The 22,061-nt window shown below is 48.7% G+C and overlaps 3 protein-coding genes across 15 annotated transcripts in view; 1 reads left to right on the forward strand and 2 right to left on the reverse strand.

The window, feature by feature from the left end:
- The window catches only part of LOC135906373 (runt-related transcription factor 3-like), a 35,305-nt gene extending 22,558 nt beyond the window's left edge, over positions 1-12,747 (forward strand). The window contains exons 1-5 of one of the 3 annotated variants that reach the window (XM_065437730.1): positions 158-254; positions 1,555-1,659; positions 6,599-6,784; positions 10,528-10,770; positions 11,037-12,747. In XM_065437730.1, coding sequence (XP_065293802.1) covers positions 233-254; positions 1,555-1,659; positions 6,599-6,784; positions 10,528-10,770; positions 11,037-11,857 — 1,377 coding nt within the window. In that variant the 5' untranslated portion in view covers positions 158-232 and the 3' untranslated portion in view covers positions 11,858-12,747. Of the gene's footprint in view, positions 1-157; positions 255-1,554; positions 1,660-6,598; positions 6,785-10,527; positions 10,771-11,036 lie in introns of those variants that run through there. The other 2 variants (XM_065437731.1, XM_065437729.1) reach the window with 2 other exon arrangements.
- The window catches only part of LOC135906374 (transcription initiation protein SPT3 homolog), a 585,543-nt gene extending 570,769 nt beyond the window's left edge, over positions 1-14,774 (reverse strand). For 4 of the 11 annotated variants that reach the window (XM_065437736.2, XM_065437737.2, XM_065437735.2 and 1 more), the window contains exon 1: positions 14,473-14,731. In XM_065437736.2, coding sequence (XP_065293808.2) covers positions 14,473-14,475 — 3 coding nt within the window. In that variant the 5' untranslated portion in view covers positions 14,476-14,731. Of the gene's footprint in view, positions 1-14,472 lie in introns of all 11 variants that reach the window. The other 7 variants (XM_070538893.1, XM_065437734.2, XM_065437739.2 and 4 more) reach the window with 5 other exon arrangements.
- A 5,429-nt stretch (positions 14,775-20,203) lies between these two features.
- Positions 20,204-21,503, reverse strand: LOC139060583 (uncharacterized). The gene is made up of 2 exons (XM_070539729.1): positions 21,451-21,503; positions 20,204-21,201 (listed from the first exon to the last, which is right to left on the reverse strand). The coding sequence occupies exon 2, from the start codon at positions 21,069-21,071 to the stop codon at positions 20,571-20,573; it is 501 nt and encodes a 166-aa protein (XP_070395830.1). The 5' UTR covers positions 21,072-21,201; positions 21,451-21,503; the 3' UTR covers positions 20,204-20,570.
- Between the last annotated feature and the right edge of the window lie 558 nt (positions 21,504-22,061).

Raw genomic sequence — 22,061 nt, forward strand, 5'->3', positions numbered from 1 at the left:
ACTTAGTACCCCACATTAGAAATATTCCAGAGACGAAAAAAAGAAAAGAAAATACAATAAAAGAGGCAGAGGGAGAGACGCCACGCATGGCGGCCGGCAGTGCTTAGAAGTGAAAGAAAAAAAAAACACTTGGATGTCGACGAGCAGTTCACTGCTGCTGCTGCTGCTGCTGCTGCGGCTCTCTAATGTAGGGAGGCCAGAGTGGTGCGCAGGGGTTGTTGCATGAAACCAGATGAAAAATGGCGCAGGCCCCGGTAAGTGCTCTGCGGCAGGCGGCGCGAGTGTACACGGGGTGGTAGCCTCGGAAAAGTGGTGCGCGTAACACTGCTACGGAGTTAGCTCGGTGGAGCGCGGAAAAATTTTCTCCTCAAAGGAAGCGCGAATACGTAACACAGCGCAATGCCATCAGCGCTCACACCAGACCAATGCTTCAACGCTACGGAGGCGGCATCATAAAAAAAAAAAGCACGCGGTGCTTCTCTTTTTTTTTTCTTTCCGTTTTTCGAGAGCATACACATGAAATAGTCTCAGATGCGCGGAAGATGAGGCGCGAGATGCTTGGAATTTAATGAAAGAAATGAAGCGGCGATTGGCCTGTGGAAAAATGAAACAGACCGTTGGTTCGGTCGTTCAATGTTACCATGGCTCTGAGCAGGAGAACCTATACCAGGGATGCGCTGCCAGTTCTGGCGGGAATCGCGAGGACTTCGAGGTCGAAGAGTCTCACGGTGAGGTTAAACATATCTGGACGAAAGAGCATCACAGCATATGTTCCAGTCAACGAAACAAATTCGAAGCAAATAATAATAATAATAATAATAATAATAATAATAATAATAATAATAATAATAATAATAATAATAATAATATAAAAATCGGTAGACTTTAGCAGTTCCTCCGACTTTGAATTCATGTATGCGACGGTGGGAGGCTCTCACACTGAACACAGCAATCTTCTCAAGAACAACTGAATTGCAGTGCCCACAAAAGCACTGTCTTCTGTACAGCATTGCCTGTACTATGGCCTCCAAAGTATACGCGAACAGGTACCGCCATTATTTCAAGAGTCTGCGTGGCGCACAAAACTCCGCAAGAAAAAAAAGAATGCCAAGCGCCGAAGCTGTGTGACGTCGCTGTGGTTATCGCTTGCCGCGTGCACTTACGCAGAACTTGAACCTGTTTGACGCGAACTCAGCGAGTTTGTAGCGTCGTGTAAATCGGGCCACAAAGGGTTACGGAACACGTGATTTGCGCCAAAAAGACTTAACTACCACGAACTCGGGGCATACACATATAGTACCCGAATGCAAAGTTTCAGAGTATATCTTTCTTGCGACCCACACCGCGATCTAGTAAATTCGAAGCTCGACACATTAATAGAGCTGAAAAAATCAGATCTGTCGTGGAACCTCGTTTTTGTAAACATTTGTGTCCCACTGTACGTGCCTTATTGGAGCTTGTTTTTTTTTTTTCGATTGCTTCAAACGTCCACTCGCTTAATGCATCGCGCTGCGCATCTAAACCTCCTAATTTGTTTCCTATTCTCTGGCGCAGGCAAGAGTTTCACCTTGACCATCACCCTAAGCACCAATCCCCCCCAGGTGGCCACGTATGCCAAGGCCATCAAGGTCACCGTCGACGGACCCCGGGAGCCAAGACGTGAGTTAACAAAAGAGAATCGCAATGAAAATGCGCTACCATATGTCCAGCAGGTTGTCAAACTGGCATCTGCACTGCAGGCTTGAAACTGCAATCTAGCAGCTTTGGTGGTTACTGCTGCTCGGTGATGCGTAAGGTGCTACGAAGCACCAAGTACAAATTGAAACCAGCGGGAAAAAATGGTTTACGTGTACGGTGAATAACAGCGTGATTCGCAGTTAAAATACTGAACTGATCAACCGAAAGTTCTAAAGAAACTAACAACTCCTCTTACTGTAGACGAACAGGGGCGTTTCTCGTCAACAAATCCACTCGCACTGTCGGTTATATGCGGTGTGACTGCAGGGATCGTCTAATTTCAGTAAACGTTGTAATGTACAACTCGTTGTTCTCCTTCATTCTTGGTTACGGTGCACTTGTTACACCGACAACGGCTGAAAACATAAATAAGCATTTAATTCTGCAAAACCATGTCATTCGCATAGTGTGTAAGATGTGTTTACCTGTCCCATACTGCATAACTGCTAAAGAAAATTCATTTTGTTTTGAAAATGCGCTTTAATTAAATTATGGCGTGTCACGTGCCAAGGCCACTTTCTGATAATGAGGCACGCCGTGGTGGAGGACTCCGGAAGTTTTCACCACCTAGGGTTTTATGACGTGCACCTAAATCTAAGTACACGGGTGTTTTCGCATTTCGCCCCCATCGAAATGCGGCCGCCGTGGCCGGGATTCGATCCCGCGACCTCGTGCTCAGCAGCCCAACACAATAGCCACTGAGCAACCACGGGGGTTCTTATACCTCTCTACTTAAGAGTTCGCACAGATATGCTAAAGCTTGTTTTGCAATTTTACAGCGAAGCTTTGTTTGCGAATCTCACCCCCTCCCCTCATACTTTTCTGACCGTGGGTGGCGCACGTGGCTGCATAACTCAAGAGTGCGAGAACTACTTCCGAGTATAAACGAAAAGGAAGATCAAGTAAAAGGACGAATTGCGTAAAGGAAAAGCGTGTACGACAGACTTGGGGCCCTCGAAAGTGAGCCTCTCCACAGTTGTTCCTCATTGCCTTATCGCGGTCCACCCACATATAGGCAAGCCGCGGAGCGTGGGCGACTGACATTCATGTACGATTGATAGCGAAAGGCACCTGCTGCTGACGCACGGATAAAGGAAAGTCGGCGGCGCGGTGTCTGTTTGCGCGGGGAAGGAAGATAAAAAATGCGTGAGAATCGTGGTTCGCGCCTTTTGCAGCGGGACGAGTGGTGGCGCACCAAGACGATTTAGTAAACCTCGACATATTTTAGGACAATGTACGAGATTGCCCGCAAGACAACGGTAGTAAGGGACAAGCGCTGCATTTCGCAAAGTGAGATGCTCTCACAATACGTGCAGAGCTACGCCACCAACTCTATCACTCTATCGAGTACTTGATTGGCACATTCATGCCTTCTCATTGCTTAATCGCCTGTCACCCTCCCTTACCTCGTTATTTTACTGTCGGCAGGTTGATAGCTATGTTGTTTCTATCAGCGTTGAAACAATAGGGACATCTATAAATAAAAAAATAAACAAGAATACATATACATTCAGTTTAACCATGTGAGGTAAACTCACTACCAACGGCAGTTGGCGCTGAACTCATCTTCATTAATATTTGCTAACATTTATATCAATTTTGTGGGCGAATTTACTTTCAGCAACGGGACCCGGCATCAATTTTTGCTAGCAATGTCAGCTGGTGCCTCTCACCACAAGGCGTCGAGCTGGATGTTTCGTGAAGCACAGAAAGTGTAGCCCAAGATGCCTGATCCATAATGTACGTGCCCAGATATATATTGTTCGTGTGTTCTACATAAAAACGGCTCTTGTGTAAGGTATGTTCTGCTGTTCAATACTTAGACGCAGGCTATAAGCTTCTGGCCGTGATGACCCAGCTTTATTGGAGTGGAATTCAATCACCCCGTCAGACGCTAAATAATTATGTGCACTGTTTTTTTTATAATTGCATTAATTATGTGCAAGTTTCCCAACGTTTCTTGCATCATCAGAATCCTGACAAGTGTAAAACTGCAGAGCGGATTAGCAATTTTCATTTCTTCAGTGAGTCTTATTTTAACAAGTTTACATAATGTGGGCTCCATACGAGAACTCTCTACAGGAACGTCAGATAAGAGAATATTAGCTCTTTGGTGATTGGAATACTTGGAAGGAACCTATCCAGCACCTATAAAAGATGCCTGATGCGAAACATTGTTAAAAACAATGAAAGAAGTGAACCAGCTACATGCCCGCATGTAGACAACATGAGTAAACACTAGCCGTGTGCCTTCCAATTCATTTTAATCTTAGATAATTTTCACATTTCAATTATTTAAGCTCGAATCAGAGGCTAACTTAAGAGTAGTTCAAGGAGCACTAGGCAAGTTTTAAATTTCATCTTTTTTTTCCGCACCGCTTTTGATATTGATGCTCTGGCTTGATGTGCACAAATGTGCACACAGTGCCTGAAGGCGCCCATGTGGTTAAATAAGAATAAAAGAAACTACGAGACTATAGTTTACAGAGCGAACGCGATAAAATGGTGACATCCTAAGGGAACTCATGTGTAACTCTGATAAAAGCGTTTATATAAGCCTTTCAGAAGGTGTTAATGTTATTTAAAGTATACGTTAGCACAGCAGTAAGATTTCCAGAAACTGTTCATCCACTGGCAAATATTTCAAGTGTGCTACTTATCGCACGAAGAATCTGGCTGAACAAACAAAGAAATTTGTCTTTTCATTGTCGCGCACAGCATTCCAATGCCTGCAAAGTCAGCATTGCAGCATGTGAAGCATGTGCAAATTGACACTTCTAATCGCCTTACAGTACGTACATCTAGTTGCATAACTTGTGCTCCTACGATTCAGTAACTTCATTGAAACTGCCTCGGTGCAGTGGTTGGAGCAGCTGGCGCGCAATCGAAAAGCCGCGAGTTTGAGCTGCGCCCAGAGACAAGGATTCTATATTCTGTTCAAAGCAATGTTGTGACGACAGACCGACCGATCAACGGAAGAAGGCACAACACAAAGATCTGGTTGCTAACATATGCACTTATTTGGGCCTATTGTCTGATTTTCTACATTTTTGTGGGAAGAACAAATAAACATGCATCCTTATTGAAATCATTGCGACTATACTAGCAGACATATCACTGCTGCAGTGATGGGAGAGAGAGATACACGGGAAGAGTTTCTTCGCCTGTGTCACTGCGCGAAGAAGTCCGGCAGTTTTTGACCGCGATTTTGGTTTCTTGAAGCAGATATTGCGGTGGAGTAAGCGTAGTTTCTGTGTGCCACTACTTTGCATTTGCCCCAACGTCGATGAAGGAAGCAGGAAACTAAGTCAGATTTAAAACTCAATGGTATATTTAGTGTTAGTTTTCTGTATTAAATGAGATGCTTATGTTCAATGTTCCCCAGCTTAAACTAATGATGTCAAGAATGTGGGACTTTTTTTAGGGATCCTCTTGCGCATGCTTTGCATCCGTTAGCTTTATTCCTTTTCATTACCCCGTCAGGTTGCTCAAGGAATAGACGTGTCCTCCGGCGTATTACAGGGGCCCACTGCTGTGCCACATCTTCGCGGGCACTTGGAGGCGCATCTAGAGATAAGGATAAGACAAAGGGGAAAAAAAAGCACAATCTTCTTTGTTTATCGGCCGCGTAGCTCAGATCTCAAGCCGCAGACCGGTACACCGCAAGAACAAACACACATCGTGGCTTTCGTCGTCACCTCCGATCCCACTCGGAAACTGGGCTATCTCCAAGGCCGCGCGCCCAATCTCTCTCTCTTTCTCTCTCTGCCCCCTCTCAAAAGCACAAGCGTATATACATATATACGTCTTGGCTCGAGCCTAGCAGATCCCCAACCGCGGAGGAGCTTGGTCGGCTTCGCTATCTGCGTTGCTTTTGAATGCACGGGCTTCGCAGGACACTTATAGCGTCAAGGACTGGATTCGCAAGCAGGGGCGATGTGTTTGCGTGTTGCCAAGAGTTGCACTGTGTCGGTTGGCGCCATCGAGCAAGTGAAAGACTTGCAGAACACGCGTGGTGTGGCATCTTGCCCTCACCGCGATGGGGGACACGGCGCATCATTGCGACAACTGTGGACATAACCTTCGGCTGGGTCCCTCCGGAGAGTGATAGCACGTGTGTTCGCAGGCCGCCGTGAAAGGAAAAAAAAAGTCGTTTCTCAATCACGGCCTTGTTTATCAACAACGCGCTTCTGTTACCAGGGGTGTGCTGTTGCTGGCCCATTAATAATACACGTGTCACATGGCGCATTTTCGATGTCCATCGAGCCCGATCGGCATCAAATTTCTCGACAGCGATTGGCTCCCTTCCGCAGCATGCGCAAGGAAGCTAATCGCGATCGAAAGTGCAGCTTGTGACACCGGTATTAGAGTAACACTTTATTAAGGCGACAGCTATTTAGGATACTTGTCGGAAATTCTAAGACGAGTTTTGCAAGTGTCATTATTGTGGCACGTTCAATTGACTGCTGGTGCAGTTAGTTATGCAATATGAACGTTGCGCTGAGTGAAGAAATTGCTGGAGAATAACTTTCTTCTTTTAGTGCAATTTTTTCCGCACAGCGCAATGTTCACAATACCATCATCACGTTCTTCGTCTTTATGATTACTTGGCAGAACAAGTTACCAGAGCAGAAAACGCACATTTATTACCAAACGCGATTCGACTCTACGTCCATGCCGTACAAGCCGTCTTGCTGCCTGTAATAGCTCATTAAACACGCCCACAATATCCCAGTTCTCTAATGTTGTTCTTAAGAGGAACTTTAAAGTAACTTCTAAGGAAGTTCTTAAGAGCAAGCATAGTCTATTGTCGCTGGCCGTCGTTTTAAATGTACCAATTTAGCAACGTGTGTGTTTTAAGGGGCTCTGCTCCTTCTGTCCCCCTTCTCAGGCCAACAGCAGCAGTTCCGCGCATTCGCCACCGCATTCGGCCAGCGGCCCCCTTTCCTGGACCCTCTGCGGGAGTGGGACCACCTGCGTCGCAAGACGGCGGAGCAGTGGGCGCTGGACATACCCCGGAGGATACCCGGCGCTGGATCGCACCACGGTCAGTGTCTACACCGGCGATGTGAACGTGACAGTGAAGGATGCATGAACATGATGCATGAACGAATGCATGAACAAGATGCTCAGGGAGGTCAAAGTCAAAGCCTCCGGGGGACTATGTACCCGATCGATAATGGACAACAAATGCGGAAACTCACTGTTGCTCACTGTTTGCTCATGTTGCTCACCGTTTGCTCATTTCTTCTACTAAATATTCATTGTGACAAAACTCTCGAATAATAATAATAATAACAATAACAACGAAGTCATAATTCCGGGCTTACTAGAAGTATACGGTTTGGGTTTTCCTTAAGCTCTACGTTTATGTATCTGACGCACCAAAAGTTCAGTTGATGTGTTTCGGCAACATATTGACGGAGTATGTAAATACGCATGTTAACGTTTTGAGTAACTCGAAGCCTCGATTCGTGGCCTTCTGCGAATAGCCGTCGCGTGCTCGGTTGATATCGCCCAATGGTGCTAGATGCCGTATTGACACGAACAAGGCTAGAGTTACTGTATATGCTCATGCGGTAGCTCTAAGCACGGCAAGACGACACGCTTTCGTTGGGCTGCGCTGATTCATAGCAATCCAGAATGCGTCAACATGATTATGACGGGAGATTCGACGCCGAATGCAAACTTTTTCGAGCAGAACCTTTCCCACAACTGCGCACACACCGCGACTGTTAAAGTCAATAGAGCCATATTCATACGAGAAAAACCGAGGTAGGAATTTTCTGTGGAATCGCTGCATATTTAGGAAGTTTAAGGTCTTATTATATAGCTGCACGTCACAAAAACTGTATGGCTGTTTAATAACCAGACATATTACACGGTATCGCCGGTAACCATTTGCAATAAGACAGCACTTGAAATGAATTCACATATTTTAAATTAGAGCACGGAGAAGGCTTTCAGTCATCAAAATGATATGAGCGAGCTGCACCGACGCGATAAAATGAACTTTGCGGAACAACACGTGAAAATAAAAAAATAAGAAATAAATCACCGAACGAACAGAAGAACACCGTCAGCGTGAGCAAATAAGAAAGAACGAGAAATTCAATTTGGATGATAATTAGGGTCGCCGTGAGGAAGCTGTACCACGCTGCTGCCGCATCTGCATGGATTGTTAAAGAGAGCCCTTCCGACAGGCCTGCCAACAGCCCACTGCGACAATAAAAGAACGGGGCCGGCAAGAAAATGAGAGGCAGAAATCGATGATGAATAAAGACCCGTTCTGCGCTCAGAGCGATCGTGCATAACAATGAGTCAGATTGGCTAAGCGGGACGCCTCCGATCCAGGTTCCTCAAACCTCGCGTGTTTGCCAAGGTGACGCGCAAAGCACAGCACATTACGGCCGCGAACACAAAAGGTCGTCAGGCGGTTCCTGCTGGCTCTGCAAAAGTCGGGACAAGCCGAATCTCGAGCATATTGCAATGGTCGACTTTCCTACGGCCGTATATATTATATACGGCAAAACTAGCTGTCCGCAGTAGAAATTTTAGCACACTACCTTGCGACGCTATATACGGACAAAATACTCGCGGCTCAAAGTTTGCAACTGCAATGCAAAATGTAGCACTTCGCACTTTTCACGTAGTATTCATGACAAAAGAGTTATTCCTTGAGAGAGCATCAAGAGGCACGGCGTCGTTAAAAATTGACGGCGTCAAATGCTACCTCGTAAAAGTCGTCACAAACGGAGTAGGATTGAGCCCAAAGACACGCGCACGTCTTGTATACACTTAAGTCGCTCTAAAAACTGCCCCCTTATGGGGCTGCATACAACAGCGCGCGAATCAAGCGCCTTTGAGGAAGCGGCGCACCAGGTATACGCGGCTCTACACAATCCCAGCCGTGTAGCACGTTCGCCGCTAACTTCCGCCACTCCATAACGGGGATAACCTGTGGCAATCCGTTTGCCCTTACGATCCATTCGTCAAGACCGCCAGATTACCCCCCTTCGCGCTGTACGTTTAAGACCCGAGCGTAAACAAGTCTCGCGTCTCAAGACATACGGGCGCACTCATCGCGCGGTCCAGACTCCGAGACACGAAGGAGGGACCCCGAGTCAGAGCCGATTGTTCCTCTGCGCCCCGAGCGAAGAGATGTCGGTGTAATAACCTTATCCTTGCGGAGCAGGCAGTGCGGCCGTCGCGCCAGCCGCTGCAGCCGCTTGCACGGTCGCTTCCGCCCCCGATGCCTCGAGGAGGGGGATAGCTTCGGGTCAACAATGTTTCCTCGGGTCTTCGGTAGCAATCCGCACGGCAAACAGGGTAGATGCGCCCAGCCCTTGACGCTTTAGTCAATACGTCGGGGACGGACCCGCGCTTTGACTCCCGTTGGCTCTCTTCGTGTGCTTTGTCGTGGGTCAGAAAGTGGCTCCCCGTATTGGTCTCTATTACGGTCGCGAAAATGAACCGTTTCCTCCGATGGTCGTGTAGCATACAGTTGAAATACAAAATAGTGAAAGAAAAAATGATGATGAACGATAAGTATCGACGATGAGACCGTTACTTCTCTTTTCTCATCCATCTCCGAAACACGGCGAAGTGAGACTCGCGATCGCAGTCGGGCGTTTCTGTATATACGCAAGGCCACGGCGCCTTCGATACGTTCGAGGAAAATCGGAAGAACACTAGCTTGACGGTTTAACGATACACGTGTCGTGCTAGCAAAAAAAAAAAAATGAATGAAAGAAGGAAGGAAGAGTTGCGATTCAGCGGTAAGTGCGAGATAAATGCGTTAGCATTACATCGCACTTCTTTCAGGTCCCAGATCCACGATTCAAACTGCATTCACCACATGCCAACGTTTTTATCGGGAGCTCACTCCTCGCCGACACAGGCCCCGCCTCTTCGGGTAGCGAAGAGCAACTGACGGTAGTTGCAATATATATATATATATATATATATATATATATATATATATATATATATATATATATATATATATATATATATATATATATATATATATATATATATATTACTCCCACCGCATCCGCTTTTGGAGCAACCAATGCACTGGAGAGAATGGCGTTTGGATGCCAGAGACGCTAGTGGCCTATGCAGCAAAAATACGCCCCCTTATGCTAGTTTTCACGAGAATGAAATTGTTCATTCATAGTTCATCAGGAGCTCGCTAGGTCAATGTGATAGCAAGGCCGTTTTACGAGATGGTGACCGCTTCCTTGATTGTAGAAGGAATCCTTATAGTCTTTTGATATGATGCACGCTTTAAAAATGTTGTTTCCCTTTATTCAGACTACTTTCAAGGCTACTATTGAATAATGCGAGCGCTGACATTTCGCGCCATGGTTAGCTCTAAGTAGCAACACACGCAGTTGCGCACTCAGATTATACTACATAGCTTGTATGACATCGCTACCAAACTATGGCTTTTCTTATGCAGACGTCTTTTTTTTTTCTTACGAACCATATTGACATGTATACTCAACTTACAACGAGCTCGTCGTAGAATAAGGTGTGCTGACGCAAAAAAATAGACTTAAGTAATGTTAACAAGAGTGACGAAAGATGAGACTGATCTACAGATAGTAGCAAATCTCTGTAGGGCGGCAACAAATGTAATCAAGCATCAGTTTACTAGCGAAACTTAATTCATCCTTAACTGTTTCTTGTAGCTTTATGACACCCAAGTGTATACGGTTGGTATCACTAACTGCCCACGTGACTTGCACCTCATTTTCTTTCCGTCTCTTCTTGATTTCGCAGAGCTGGCGCAGGCAGCGCTGCAGCAACTGAGCGCCGCCGACGCTCACTGGGGCGCGGCTTACCCTCACTACAACCCGTACCTCGCTCCGGCCACGGCCACCGGTGGCTTCAGCACTGCGCCCGTGCCGGTCAGCTACTCGCTGGACGCCAGCGCCGCAGTGGCCACTTCGCTCGCGGCCAACGTCTCCTCCCTGGCCGCCGTCGCGGCGTCCGACAACGTTGCGGGGCTATCTCTGCACAACAGTAAGTGCTTGCTATGAACCTTCGTTTTAGCCCAGCGTCCTTTTGTGCATTGTAAGCCTGAAATGAGTGCTGCGCACGGCGGGTTTTACCAAGTAGCAAACAGACATCACCACGCATCACCAAACTGGCAAAGCATGGCGATGTTCTCTTGTCTCTCATACACATCCTAAGCACTACCAAATATGCTGCTCTACACAACGTCAGAAGTCCTAGTTCTTCGGCGTCTCGCATTGTTAATCGAGCGTTCTCTCGCCTTCTGTTCGCAGCGCTCCTGGACAGCAGCCACTCTCCGGCGAGCCTCGCCTCCTGTCCCGTGGATTCGATAGGCAGCCACTCCGGAGCCGCGGCCGTGCCGTCCACGCTCCTAGGCACAGCCTCGACGCCTTCCTCCGACTCGCCGCTCTCCAGCACGCGGTCGCTGACGCTCGACGTAAACGCCCTGTCCGGAGGCAACGCGCTGCAGAACCAACACTCGGACTCGCTCCTCACGCCTCCGCGCGTCAACAAGTCGCCGCCGTCCCTGCTGCTGGGTAGCAGCAACGGCAACGGAGGAGGCGGCGGCAGCTCGAGCTCGTCGCCTTCCTCTTCGAGCCTCGACTTCCTGCCCAATCCAGCCAACTACGGCGGGTTCCTGCCCACGCACTCCTACTACGGTAGCAACGGCACGTCGACGGGCACGTCATCGACCACGACGCAGCCGCACACGACTACGGGCGTCTACCTGAGCCCGCCGGTGATGCCGCCGTCGCTGCTCTACCCGCAGCTGTACGGATCCATGTCCCACCCGTCCTTCCAGTTCCTGGGCAACGACCTGAAGTGTGTCATCGACGCGGCAGGACTCGGTACGACTACGACGACGACGCAGCAGACGCAACAGCAGAGGCCGGACAACGCGCTCGTTCACGCGGACGCGGCAAGCATCAGGGCGCAGCAACACCAGCTGCAGTCACTGGCACCGCAACAGCAGCAGCAGCAGCAACACGCGGCGGACGATGTGGTCGTGCCACAGACCCCGTCGCTCGCAGGATCGGTGCTGGATTCGTTACGGACGCCGGGAGACCACCACAGCGTTTGGAGGCCGTACTGAACACACCCGAGCCGTAGTGATGATGTCCGTGTGTGCATGAGAGCACGTGTCGAACGTTATTTATTTTCGGAACTGTGAGTGCTGCGGTAACATAGGCCCGCGTTCAGTGGTCACAAGGCAACGACTAACTCACCGTCGAAGTGTCGCGATGCGGCCACTAGTGGTGCGAGGAACTGAGAGAACTCGTGCTTAGCGACATGGAATGCAGTGAGACCCTACAAAGGCCACGATCCTCGCGCACTGGTCACTAGGCAAACGTGACCCAAGTTGAGGCTCTTCTCGACAAGATGTCGTCACGAATGTTATGCGCCATTGCAAGCATACGAGCTAAGATGCGGACAAGGGACCTCCTGTGACCAAGGAATCGCTGTATTGACAGCAAACATGCGCGCAAAGTGCAGGGGATGGTGAACGAGTAGGACGTTGTGCAAAGCGCTCCTAAACCATCCTTACTATCAATAATGCACAACCACGAAATACGGTTCTTTGTGCTTGGACACCTCGACCGCTTACGTCGTGCTCCAAAATGTGTGTGATCCCTCGGCGCCTTCTGCAAGAGAAAACGCAAAAAGCATTCTATCGTAACGTCAGTGTAAGATGTCTACGTTTCGACCTGGTGTACTAGTAGTCTGCGAAAAACCCCATAGTCGCAGAGCTGGACCTTCGCGTATAAAACGCACCTCTTCTCAGAAGATCCGCCCGCGCCCAAGTTGATCTATCGAAACCGAAATGTTCAACAACGCTGTGTCGCGTCAGCCTGAGTCAAACTGTGCTGTACATAGTATGTTCACCTCAATCCAAAGACTTGCGTATCTGTCATGTAGCATCCCACCCCCAGAGGAAATATTGACATGCAATAAAACAGACCACGTCTGTCACTGTTATGTGTTCTCGGCGTATTATTCTCTTTCTTTGTTTGATTTTTCCCCTGCAACTTTCACTGATAAGCACAAACAGCTTCAGTACAGCAAGACATGCAGGAGCTCTGAGCATGCGAAAGAGAGACGGCCTGCTCTTTCAAGAAACGAAGCCTGCAGGGCCATGACTTGTGCAGAATAATCAGCGGTCAGCCATGCGCCACGTTTTGCGAGCACGTGGATCTTTGATTCAAGGGCGCAACATCAGTTCATGCGCTGTACACGGTATGTATCCAACATGTACAGACTATAGGCGCTAAACACAATAGCAGCATTTATATAAATGTGACAATGGCGCAACGCATCGTACTTCTAGCGCATCGCATCCATGTAAACGGCGGCAGTGGTCTAGGTAGACGAATCTAATCAATGCGCGAGGAGATGCTAATATTGAGAAGGAAAAGTCGACTCACGTGGTGCATGCAAACGTTGACGTATCGCACCGAGGGGGAGAGTGAAAACAGACAGCTGTCACGTGACTTTTCCCCATTCAATTGACCAAAGGCACTCGCCAGAAAATACATTAAATTAAATTATGGAGTTTTACATGCCAAAACTACTATCTGATTATGAGGCATGCCGCAGTGGAGGACTCTGGAAATTTCGACCACCTGGGGTTCTTTAACGTGCGCCTAAATCTAAGCACACAGGTGTTTTCGCATTTCGCCCCCATCGAAATGAGGCCGCCGTGGCAAGGATTCCATCCCGTGACCTGGTGCTCAGCAGCCCAACACCATAGCCACTGAGCAACCACGGCGGGTTCGCCAGAAACTGGTTCGGCTTGTTTCGGGCGGAGATGCGAGAGGGGTATGCTCCGCATGTAAACGCCGTCGCGTATATATAGTGTACCAGCGAATGTTATCCAAACTATCCAACGAACAAATAAAAATATTTAGAAAACACGGCGCGAGATACAATCATAAGACCTGCGATGTTCGGTCGTCAGACCTGCGACAACCGAACAGGGTAGGTTTTATAACTGTATCCTGCACCGCTTTTTTTTACTGCTTCTTTTTTCGTAGCGCAGCTGGCTTCGCTAACGTTAGCTGAGACACACGGTATTGTACTGCTGCGCTGCGGCAAGAAATGCGATGCGCTATACTATCGCATTCATGTAAACGCGGCTAATTAAATACACACACCCAAAAAGTAGTCGCAAGCACGGATTAGCAAATGACCAAGGCAAGCAACACAAGAAGATGCTGTAGTTGGCAGTTCCAGTAATCACATTTCACTCCCTCTCCCATCTTTATTGACAGAGCGCTCCCCCCCCCCCCTCCCCCCGTCAAGGGGCTCAGAAGCACAACATACCTAATGTTACTGCGGATCATATACACTAACTATAAAAACGTGTCTTGCCGTGTCTTGACGCTGCATTGCTGATTGCTCGGGAACTAAATGCAGTCACAATGCCTTTGCAAAGGTTCACGCCTTCATCGTATACGAGTAATCAGCACGGTGTCTCCAGCACCCAGAAATAGCGGAAGAAGCGCCGGCAGTCACAAGCTCCGAGTACAGCGTTTCAATAGCACCCTGAACACTGTAAGCTTGTGGGTGTATTAAGCCAAGTGACAAAGAGTAGCCGCTGCCGCCATAAAGGCGCCAACGTCTCCTAATATTCATTTCAATAAGAAAAAAAGACACCATTATAGAGCCGCAGGGCTACGGTAAAGAAATGAATGGATGAAATCTGCTCACCATGTTTTTGGCTTATAACGGCACATCGACAACTTTGACTGGCTCATAAAGAAGGCGATTCCGCACATCAACGCACATCGTGAATAGGAAGCTGTTCCGTGACCCGGCGTTGTAACAAAGTGCTCACCAGTGACAGAATGCGTCGTTTGCGGAACGCACCATACGTGTCCCAGAAACAGCACAAACGACGAAGACTAAACTGAAGCAGCAACATGCAGCAACGGTTACTGCGTTGCCGAACGCTCGGATAGCATTAGAACCAATGTAAATGCAAGAACGGCGACGACGATGAACAAATGAGGAGGAGTAGGTCTGGCTAGACATAGGAAAAGAAGGCCGCGGTAACGTTGCCGGAATGAAGATGACCGCGGTGATAAGCGTCAGCGCGCTATCGCTCCCAGGGGCTCTATTCTGGACACGCATGGCGGCTGCACGGCCGCCATTACCCGCCATGTTTACTCTCTGGTTGGCTGTCGAGAGGTCACGTGTTTTGAAATTTGTGCCGGGAAGCGGAAGTATTGCAACATGCAATTTTGCGTTTTCATCAAGATGACGAAACGTGACGTGGAGCTGCAAATGTTATGGACTAATACATTTTTTTGGTCCTTGGCAGATATATTGTGACGTTAGCGCTTCAAAAAGAATGTGAGCGGTTGCGTGCAGAAGCCAGTGCAATGCATCTGCAATTGCGCGTATATGTGGTGGCGATTCAAGATATGCGCCATGCGAGCTCGCTGATTGGCTGAAGGAATATCTCATGAGGAGCGTCACAGGAAGGGCTGTTTCGTAAACGTCATTTTGACGATGCGTGACGTTGCGCTGGGCCGCCATTGCTGAGATTTTCCGCCATAATTGTTGCTGCGACGAGCCGCGCGAATTATGCTAATGGGCAGCCATATGCAATGGCAGCTGAGAGGAATGCGTATCGCCACATTTTCCCCGTCGTTTGGCACCACGAAAATCTTTTGTTCATAACGCGTGCTCATAGTATTTGCATCGCTCTCGGGTGGTGTTGGCATTTGTGTTTGGAGCCATCATTTTTTAAAAGAACGCGTTTATACGAAATAATATTGGTTGAACATAGCAAACTTTCGGCAATGTTGTCCACTTTTCACTGCTGCATTTGTATTGTAATCAAGATTAATGCCTTTTCGCACAATCAGACGTTATGACAACGGCCTCTTTCTAATTTATAAAAAGAAATGTACGCAAGGCGGCGCCTTGAAGTTTCCTCCCGCGGTGCGAGTAACCAGCGAAATGAACAAGAGATGGCAGCGCCGGCGCTTGCGTCGCGCTAGTGGTTATCTCTGGCGCCCGCAACGCTATCAGTGATATTCGGCCGTTTCTCTGCCAGCCGAGTCGGGCTGAGTCACTTACGTTTCACGAAATAGCGATAACGTGGCCTAGAACGTGCGCGCATCACCACTGGTAGGTCGCGTGTGTTGTCTCAAGCAAGAAAACAAGCGCGTTGGCGCCAACATGCGATGACTCATTGCATTTTCCGGGGACGCGCATCCTAGCTATTGAAGCAGACGACGGCTTGTACGCAGCAGACGACGGAAGCGCGAAGCGTTTTCGACGGAACAATCATACGCTTTGAGATAGCTGCTTTATTTTTACTGCGGAGGAAAACTGTTTTGCGTTACTGATAACGCTACATTCAGTGTCTTCATTCCAGTTTCTTAGGCAAAACGTCAAGTTGGCGTCACGTTACGTAAGCAAAACTGGGCCACCAGCGCCATTTTGTTTGCGTCGCGCCCACGTCACGCACCGAAGAAAATGGCGGAATGTCCAGAATAGCGCCCCAGTAAGGCATGAACTGCAACTAGCGAGCCACCCCCGACGCCCGTGCTGGGTCAAGCTAAGAACAAAGCGCAACCGATTGTAGTGTTACGAAATCATCAATCGTTCCGTAAATTATCGATTATTCTTCGAAAAAACTGTGCCTATACCTACCGAAGTGCTTAGCCACTGCAGACCAAGCAGGACTGTATCCTCTCAATCCCGAATTTTGGCAGAGTGCCGATAAATGTGTCCGAGTTACATATCCTTGTTATGCCGCCCGGAAGACTGAACTGGACGAAAGTCAAGGCAATAGGACGATGCTTTGATCATGTTATAGTTTTCACTCATAACTGCGGAGTAATTATAAACTCAGCGCAGAAGCATTTGCATCGCGTTTTAATTTTTTTAATGCGTTGGCATAAGGAATGTCAAAGCGGTAAAAAGTGTATCAGTGTGAAGTATGGGAAGGTCACGTGGCGTATATATTGCAACTGACGGCGATCAGCTCCTGACCAAGATCAGTTACACTTCGCTCTGAACAACACATTGCAGTGTGGTGAACGCGGTTTAAATAATCGATCCGGGACCTCTAAGAGGTGCGACATAATGCTCACGCACTTCTCTAGCATTTATCGCTAAATCACCACCGAGTTTTTTTTTTCTTCTATGAAAAGAACTGACTGTCGAACGTGAAGGAGATGAACAAGGCAGTCATTGGCTGCGGACATTACGAGAAAGCAGAAACGTTTCATTCGCTATATCCCTAATGGAACCCAGCACATGGAACATTCCGCCGTCAAACGTGGCAGCGCCTTCACCAAACTGGTCATTCGTAGAAAATACTGAGCACTCTGAGCTGAAATGAAACCGCACTGAGCATACAGGGCCGTTCAATTTATTTGCCGTACAATGTCAGATCAATGGCAGGTGTTTTAGAGTTAATATCTTTCTCAGGGTCATTCGCCGTTTCCGTGGTCCGTGGCTGGTGGTCGCATTGTCACCGCCGATACAAAAGGCACGTGCTCTTGCATAACCGAGTTTGAATTAAAAAAAAAAACATATTATCATTCATCATAGGCAAACGTATAACCGAGTGGTATGTATCAGTTCAGGTGCATACAAATGGCTATACAATGTATCCTGCATGCAATACAACACACCCAATATAAACAAAGCAGAAGAAACAAGCAGAACAGTAAATGCTGTTTGGTGAGCACTGGTTTGGGCAGCTTGAACACTATTACACTGTACTCTGTTCAAACGTACCAGAAAATTTTCTCTTCCCCTCTTGACCTTGTCATGAGAGGTTGACGAGGATGCACGATGCCAAAGCGTTGTTTGTATTTCAGGGCTTGAGACGAACTTGCTATCCACCTATATATATATATATATATATATATATATATATATATATATATATATATATATATATATATATATATATGTATATATATATATATATGTGTGTGTGTGTGTGTGTGTGTGTGTGTGTGTGTGTGTGTGTGTGTACTACCAACAGAGATGTGCTAGCTAATTTTATTCCGAGCGGAATTGCCAAATAAAACAACGACGCCATCCAAATATTCTCAATATAACAAATTTCGCCTTCAAGCGTATCATTCCTTTAATAAAGCGGATAGTTGTCTCGAAGCGTACGGCTATTCGATTACATTGACAGTAATCAACGATGGTTTCTGCAAGAGCAAGTATCGCGTACAAATAGTTTGACCAACGATTCGTGCGTGGTCGCTAACTGAAAGCAGTGGTAGACTTATGATGTCATAAGCTGTTCATGCTTACACCTGTCGCGGATATCGCTATAGGCTTAATTGAAATTATATGGAATAACATATTACACAACTGTTTAAGCCTACGGCTATACTGCTATATGCTTGCTATAGGCGTCTCAAACATGCGAGGTAATGTATGCTTTCCATGTGCAAGCGACACGCGTGGTAGAAAGCATGCAGAGATGTGAGACGGAGCTCGGTAAGACGCGGAAGGATGTCAACAGCCGCGTACTATCGCGATCCCAATTTCCCTATACCACGTCCTTCCATTTCCGTCTTGCTTTTGCTTCTTCTCTTGCCGGCTCGGCGAGCTTTGCCGGTACGGGCACACAGTCAGCCCCACTCTAGTAGCGACCATACATCACGAGAAAAGCTATTAATCAAATGAAGCACGCCACCGTTTGGCAGCCGCAGTAATTAAACACCCGCCCCTACTCTGTTCCACGCATTGTCTTGAGCACGCGTCGCCGCACTTACGACGCTCGACATCAATGCGAATGGTACAAACATTTGCAGCATCTGCACACAATGCTTGCACAAACGCTCGAGTTTCCTTCGTGCGGTGGCATCGACTAAAGAAACGAATGCATGTGTTTAACGAGAACCAGCGGGTGAGAGCATTGAGCGTTATAGAGTGCGCTTGCATGGGAAAATGCAACGATCGCTGATCGGTATAGTCACATGCAGCTACTGCCAAATAAAAGTTACGTGCTCAGACATAATTAGTCAATGCACTCGATCATGCAACTGGTCACCACAAAAGCTAATCACAGGGAAAGTTGTTCGGCATTATACTACTACGTTTTGTACATATACCAGTCAACGCTGCGGAAGCTACGCAAGAATTTTATTCAAGAAAAATCACTCCGCGCGTCATCACTCACGCCAACAGCGTTCGCTCGCGCGAGCATGCACGTGAGGCTCCTCGCGACGGGTTGCAAGAACAACAAGAATAAGAATGATCTAAAACAACGCATTAGCAGCCGTATACCACTACAGTGTGTTTGCTTCTAAGGATTAGAATTTGTTTCATTCAATACTGAGCCTATATAAAAACGAGTTGCGCACAATTGCGGTCGAAAAACACCGTACTATATCGAAGTGTAAACGAAGCCACAAGAAGACTCTCTAGCACTAATAGTGTTGACTGCTATGTATGGAACGGAATATAGGCCTATTCTGAGCCGCTGTAAGATTTCGTTACGAGCGGATTTCTTTCTTTTCTTGGGCGTGTACATCTAACTCCTCAGCACCTCTCTCGCCTAATATCTTTAGGGGTTGAAGGGGCAAGAGTCTGCCCGTCTGCTCAGGGGGAGCCGGGAGATCGTCGAATATCCCATTCCGGTAACGATGTCGAGATCTGGCGAATTTCCTCCGGCATTCCCAAGACCATTGAAGAAGGGGTGCTATTCGGGAGTGTCGAATTCCGCCATATTGTCATGCCTCCAATGGCGGAATTTTCAGCCAATCAGCGAAGCTGTAGCAGCTTTCTGTACAAGCGCCGGCGTCCAAATGATGTCAGTGTGCCAACGAATGCATCCCACAGAGTTCCTTCTGTAAGTCCACACTGTTAAGCAAGCGCCAAGGAGAGCTATGGCGAATTGCGCGCGTAAAGAATTCGAAGCGTTAATACAAAATACAACGAACAACGTTTTATGGGCAAGTAAAACAATAAAAAATGGCTGTGGCTTAGCTAAGGTTAAGCCCAGGATGCGAAGCATACAAGCCTTTATTTTAACGCGACAGCGTTAAGGAGCTCGTGTCGCAGAAAAGCCGGTGTCGTCGGCGTCGGCTCAGGCGTGCGGCGCTTGCTCAGGCGCACATTTCGGTGTCGCGCCGAACGCTGCGTTGCTCGACGCTCACCGCGTCCGATGCGGGGGGCGACGCCGCGAGCGACGGCGCGAGTTGGAGCGCCGTTTCTCCGCTGTCGTGACGTCACGGTGTCACGTGGTATTGAAGGCGACACCGCCGCGCCTGAGGAGCTGGGTTGAGCTCTCGTAATATGCTTCGCATAAAAATGGGAAAATAATGAGACGCGAACAAAATGACAGGCCAGAGGAACGGTCGTTTCCTATAACAGTTGTCCGCCGGTATCGCATCAACACAGTCGTTGACCCCCGACACGGCAGCATGCCAAAAATGAGAAGACCAATAACTCAAACGACACGCTGAGTTTATTCAAGTGCACGCGTCCATGCCGAGAAGTGGCATTGAGAATGTTTCGCCCTCTCAAGTCACATCTCGGACTATGTCATATTCAATATGAGAGTTCTGTACCTCTCTACATTTCAATTTAGACGCAAATATATACACTTCTAAGCAAGAGCCTACAATCCCGAGGTTCTTGCTCGTCATCCGGAACTTAGTCCTGAGCTCCTCCCACTGTTCGCCTGCCTTGCTCAATCAGCTTCGGCGAAATTGCCCAGCATTGACACCTGGCTCACGTTGCCGGCCATGATGGAGTAGACTGCCGCAGCGCCAACCGTCCTGGCTGTGGCCACTGTGGCTGATGTGTCGCCGTCTCTACCGCAGTTTTGAAGCGTTCGCATCGCTGCGGCCGGCCGAGGTCTCCTGCCGGGCGAACACAGGGAAATGGTCGTTGGCGCTTCGTGAAGAGGCGTCGCTTCTGTTCCGGTCTTCTGCGCGCAGTCTTTCCAGGTCTTCGCTGATCTCGTTCCCAGCGTACAGCAGAACGGTCGCCGAGAGTGCGTCACTCATCCCAGAACCGCCAGCTTCGGAAGGCTGCCTAGTAAAACCGCCGCTCTTATGCTGGTCAGCGTCCGCTTTGGCGCCGCCGGGGGCCGCCGCGATGTATTGGCGCACCTCCTCGGCGTTCCGCTTCAGCCTGCTGTAGCTGGTGAAGGAGTACGTGAGGGCGCAGGCGAATCCCAGGTTGGAGACGCCCGCCGCGGCGATGATCACGTACAGGCCCTCGCGGTTGATCGGCGCCTCCTCTAACACAGGAGGCGATGGGTAGATCGGCACCACCGGCAGGTTGACATGCGCCCGAAGCTCGGGTTCCATGGCGCTCACGATTCTGCGGCCGATGCCGCCGAGTTGGCGTGCAGTGCAACACGGTGGAAATGCTTCAAACACGATGGTAGCGTCAGGAACCACAGTCGTCTCGAGTACAACCTGTGCTTCCAGAGCGCGGTATGGTATGGTATGGTAAAACTTTATTAATTAAAGTCCTGCAGATCGTGAGTCTTCACGAAGCGGGCCGCTCCCACGTGGGAACCGGAAGGCCGAGCCTCTCGGCCGCATCGTGGGCCTGCTGGACAGCCCAGAGTTGGTCAGCCAGAAGAGGGCTGCGGAGAACCGCCTCCCATCTGGCCGAGCTGTTAGCGATGATAGAGCGTGACCGAGCACACCGCCAGAGCATATGGTCTAACGTGGCTATATCTGTCGTGGCTGAAATGGGGTCTCGAACGTTCGGCAATGCGCGCGCTGCACGTGCACTCCGCCACGCGACTTCTTCGTCTTCAGTCCCAGCTGGCACTTACGCGCCTCTTACGTAGATTATTGCGTTGCGAGCGCTGTGGTATGGACCTGCAACGCTACTGGCCTGCTAATCGTGCTAGTCGCGCCAGCCTCCTGAGACGCCTAGAGTGCTCTCTTTCAATGCTTCGCTTTCAGGTAAAATTGACAAGCTTGTTGGTCAGTTTCGTACAGTTGGTGCTTTCCGCAGAGAGGGAGGTGAGCGAGAGAGACGCGACGCCGCGAGCGCTTTCACCAATGAGAGAGGAGTGTTCAGTGACGTGCGCGAAGCTCAGTTCCCTGCAACACCACCGGATACGTATTGCCCTCCGCGAGTCATTAGGATACCTACCTGTCGAGGAACCCTATACGCGTCACGGGCGGAGAAACACAGATTCCGCCCGCTGTACCGTGGAAGCTTTGCCGCGTCGGGGTCCTGCCTCGTTTTCCCCTTCGTGTGTCGGTGGCGACGCGGGCTTTAAATTACGGCGTCAGGAGCGCCGACGGCGGTGTCTCGTTGCAGTTGACCGTCAAGTA

This window comes from Dermacentor albipictus, chromosome 5 (assembly GCF_038994185.2).
Source record: "Dermacentor albipictus isolate Rhodes 1998 colony chromosome 5, USDA_Dalb.pri_finalv2, whole genome shotgun sequence".
NCBI classification, from domain to species: domain Eukaryota; kingdom Metazoa; phylum Arthropoda; class Arachnida; order Ixodida; family Ixodidae; genus Dermacentor; species Dermacentor albipictus.

What these genes read in the sequence shown, in the direction of transcription:
- LOC139060583 (XM_070539729.1), bottom strand. Translation starts at nt 21,071, where the DNA reads ATGGAACCCGAGCTTCGGGCGCATGTCAACCTGCCGGTGGTGCCGATC.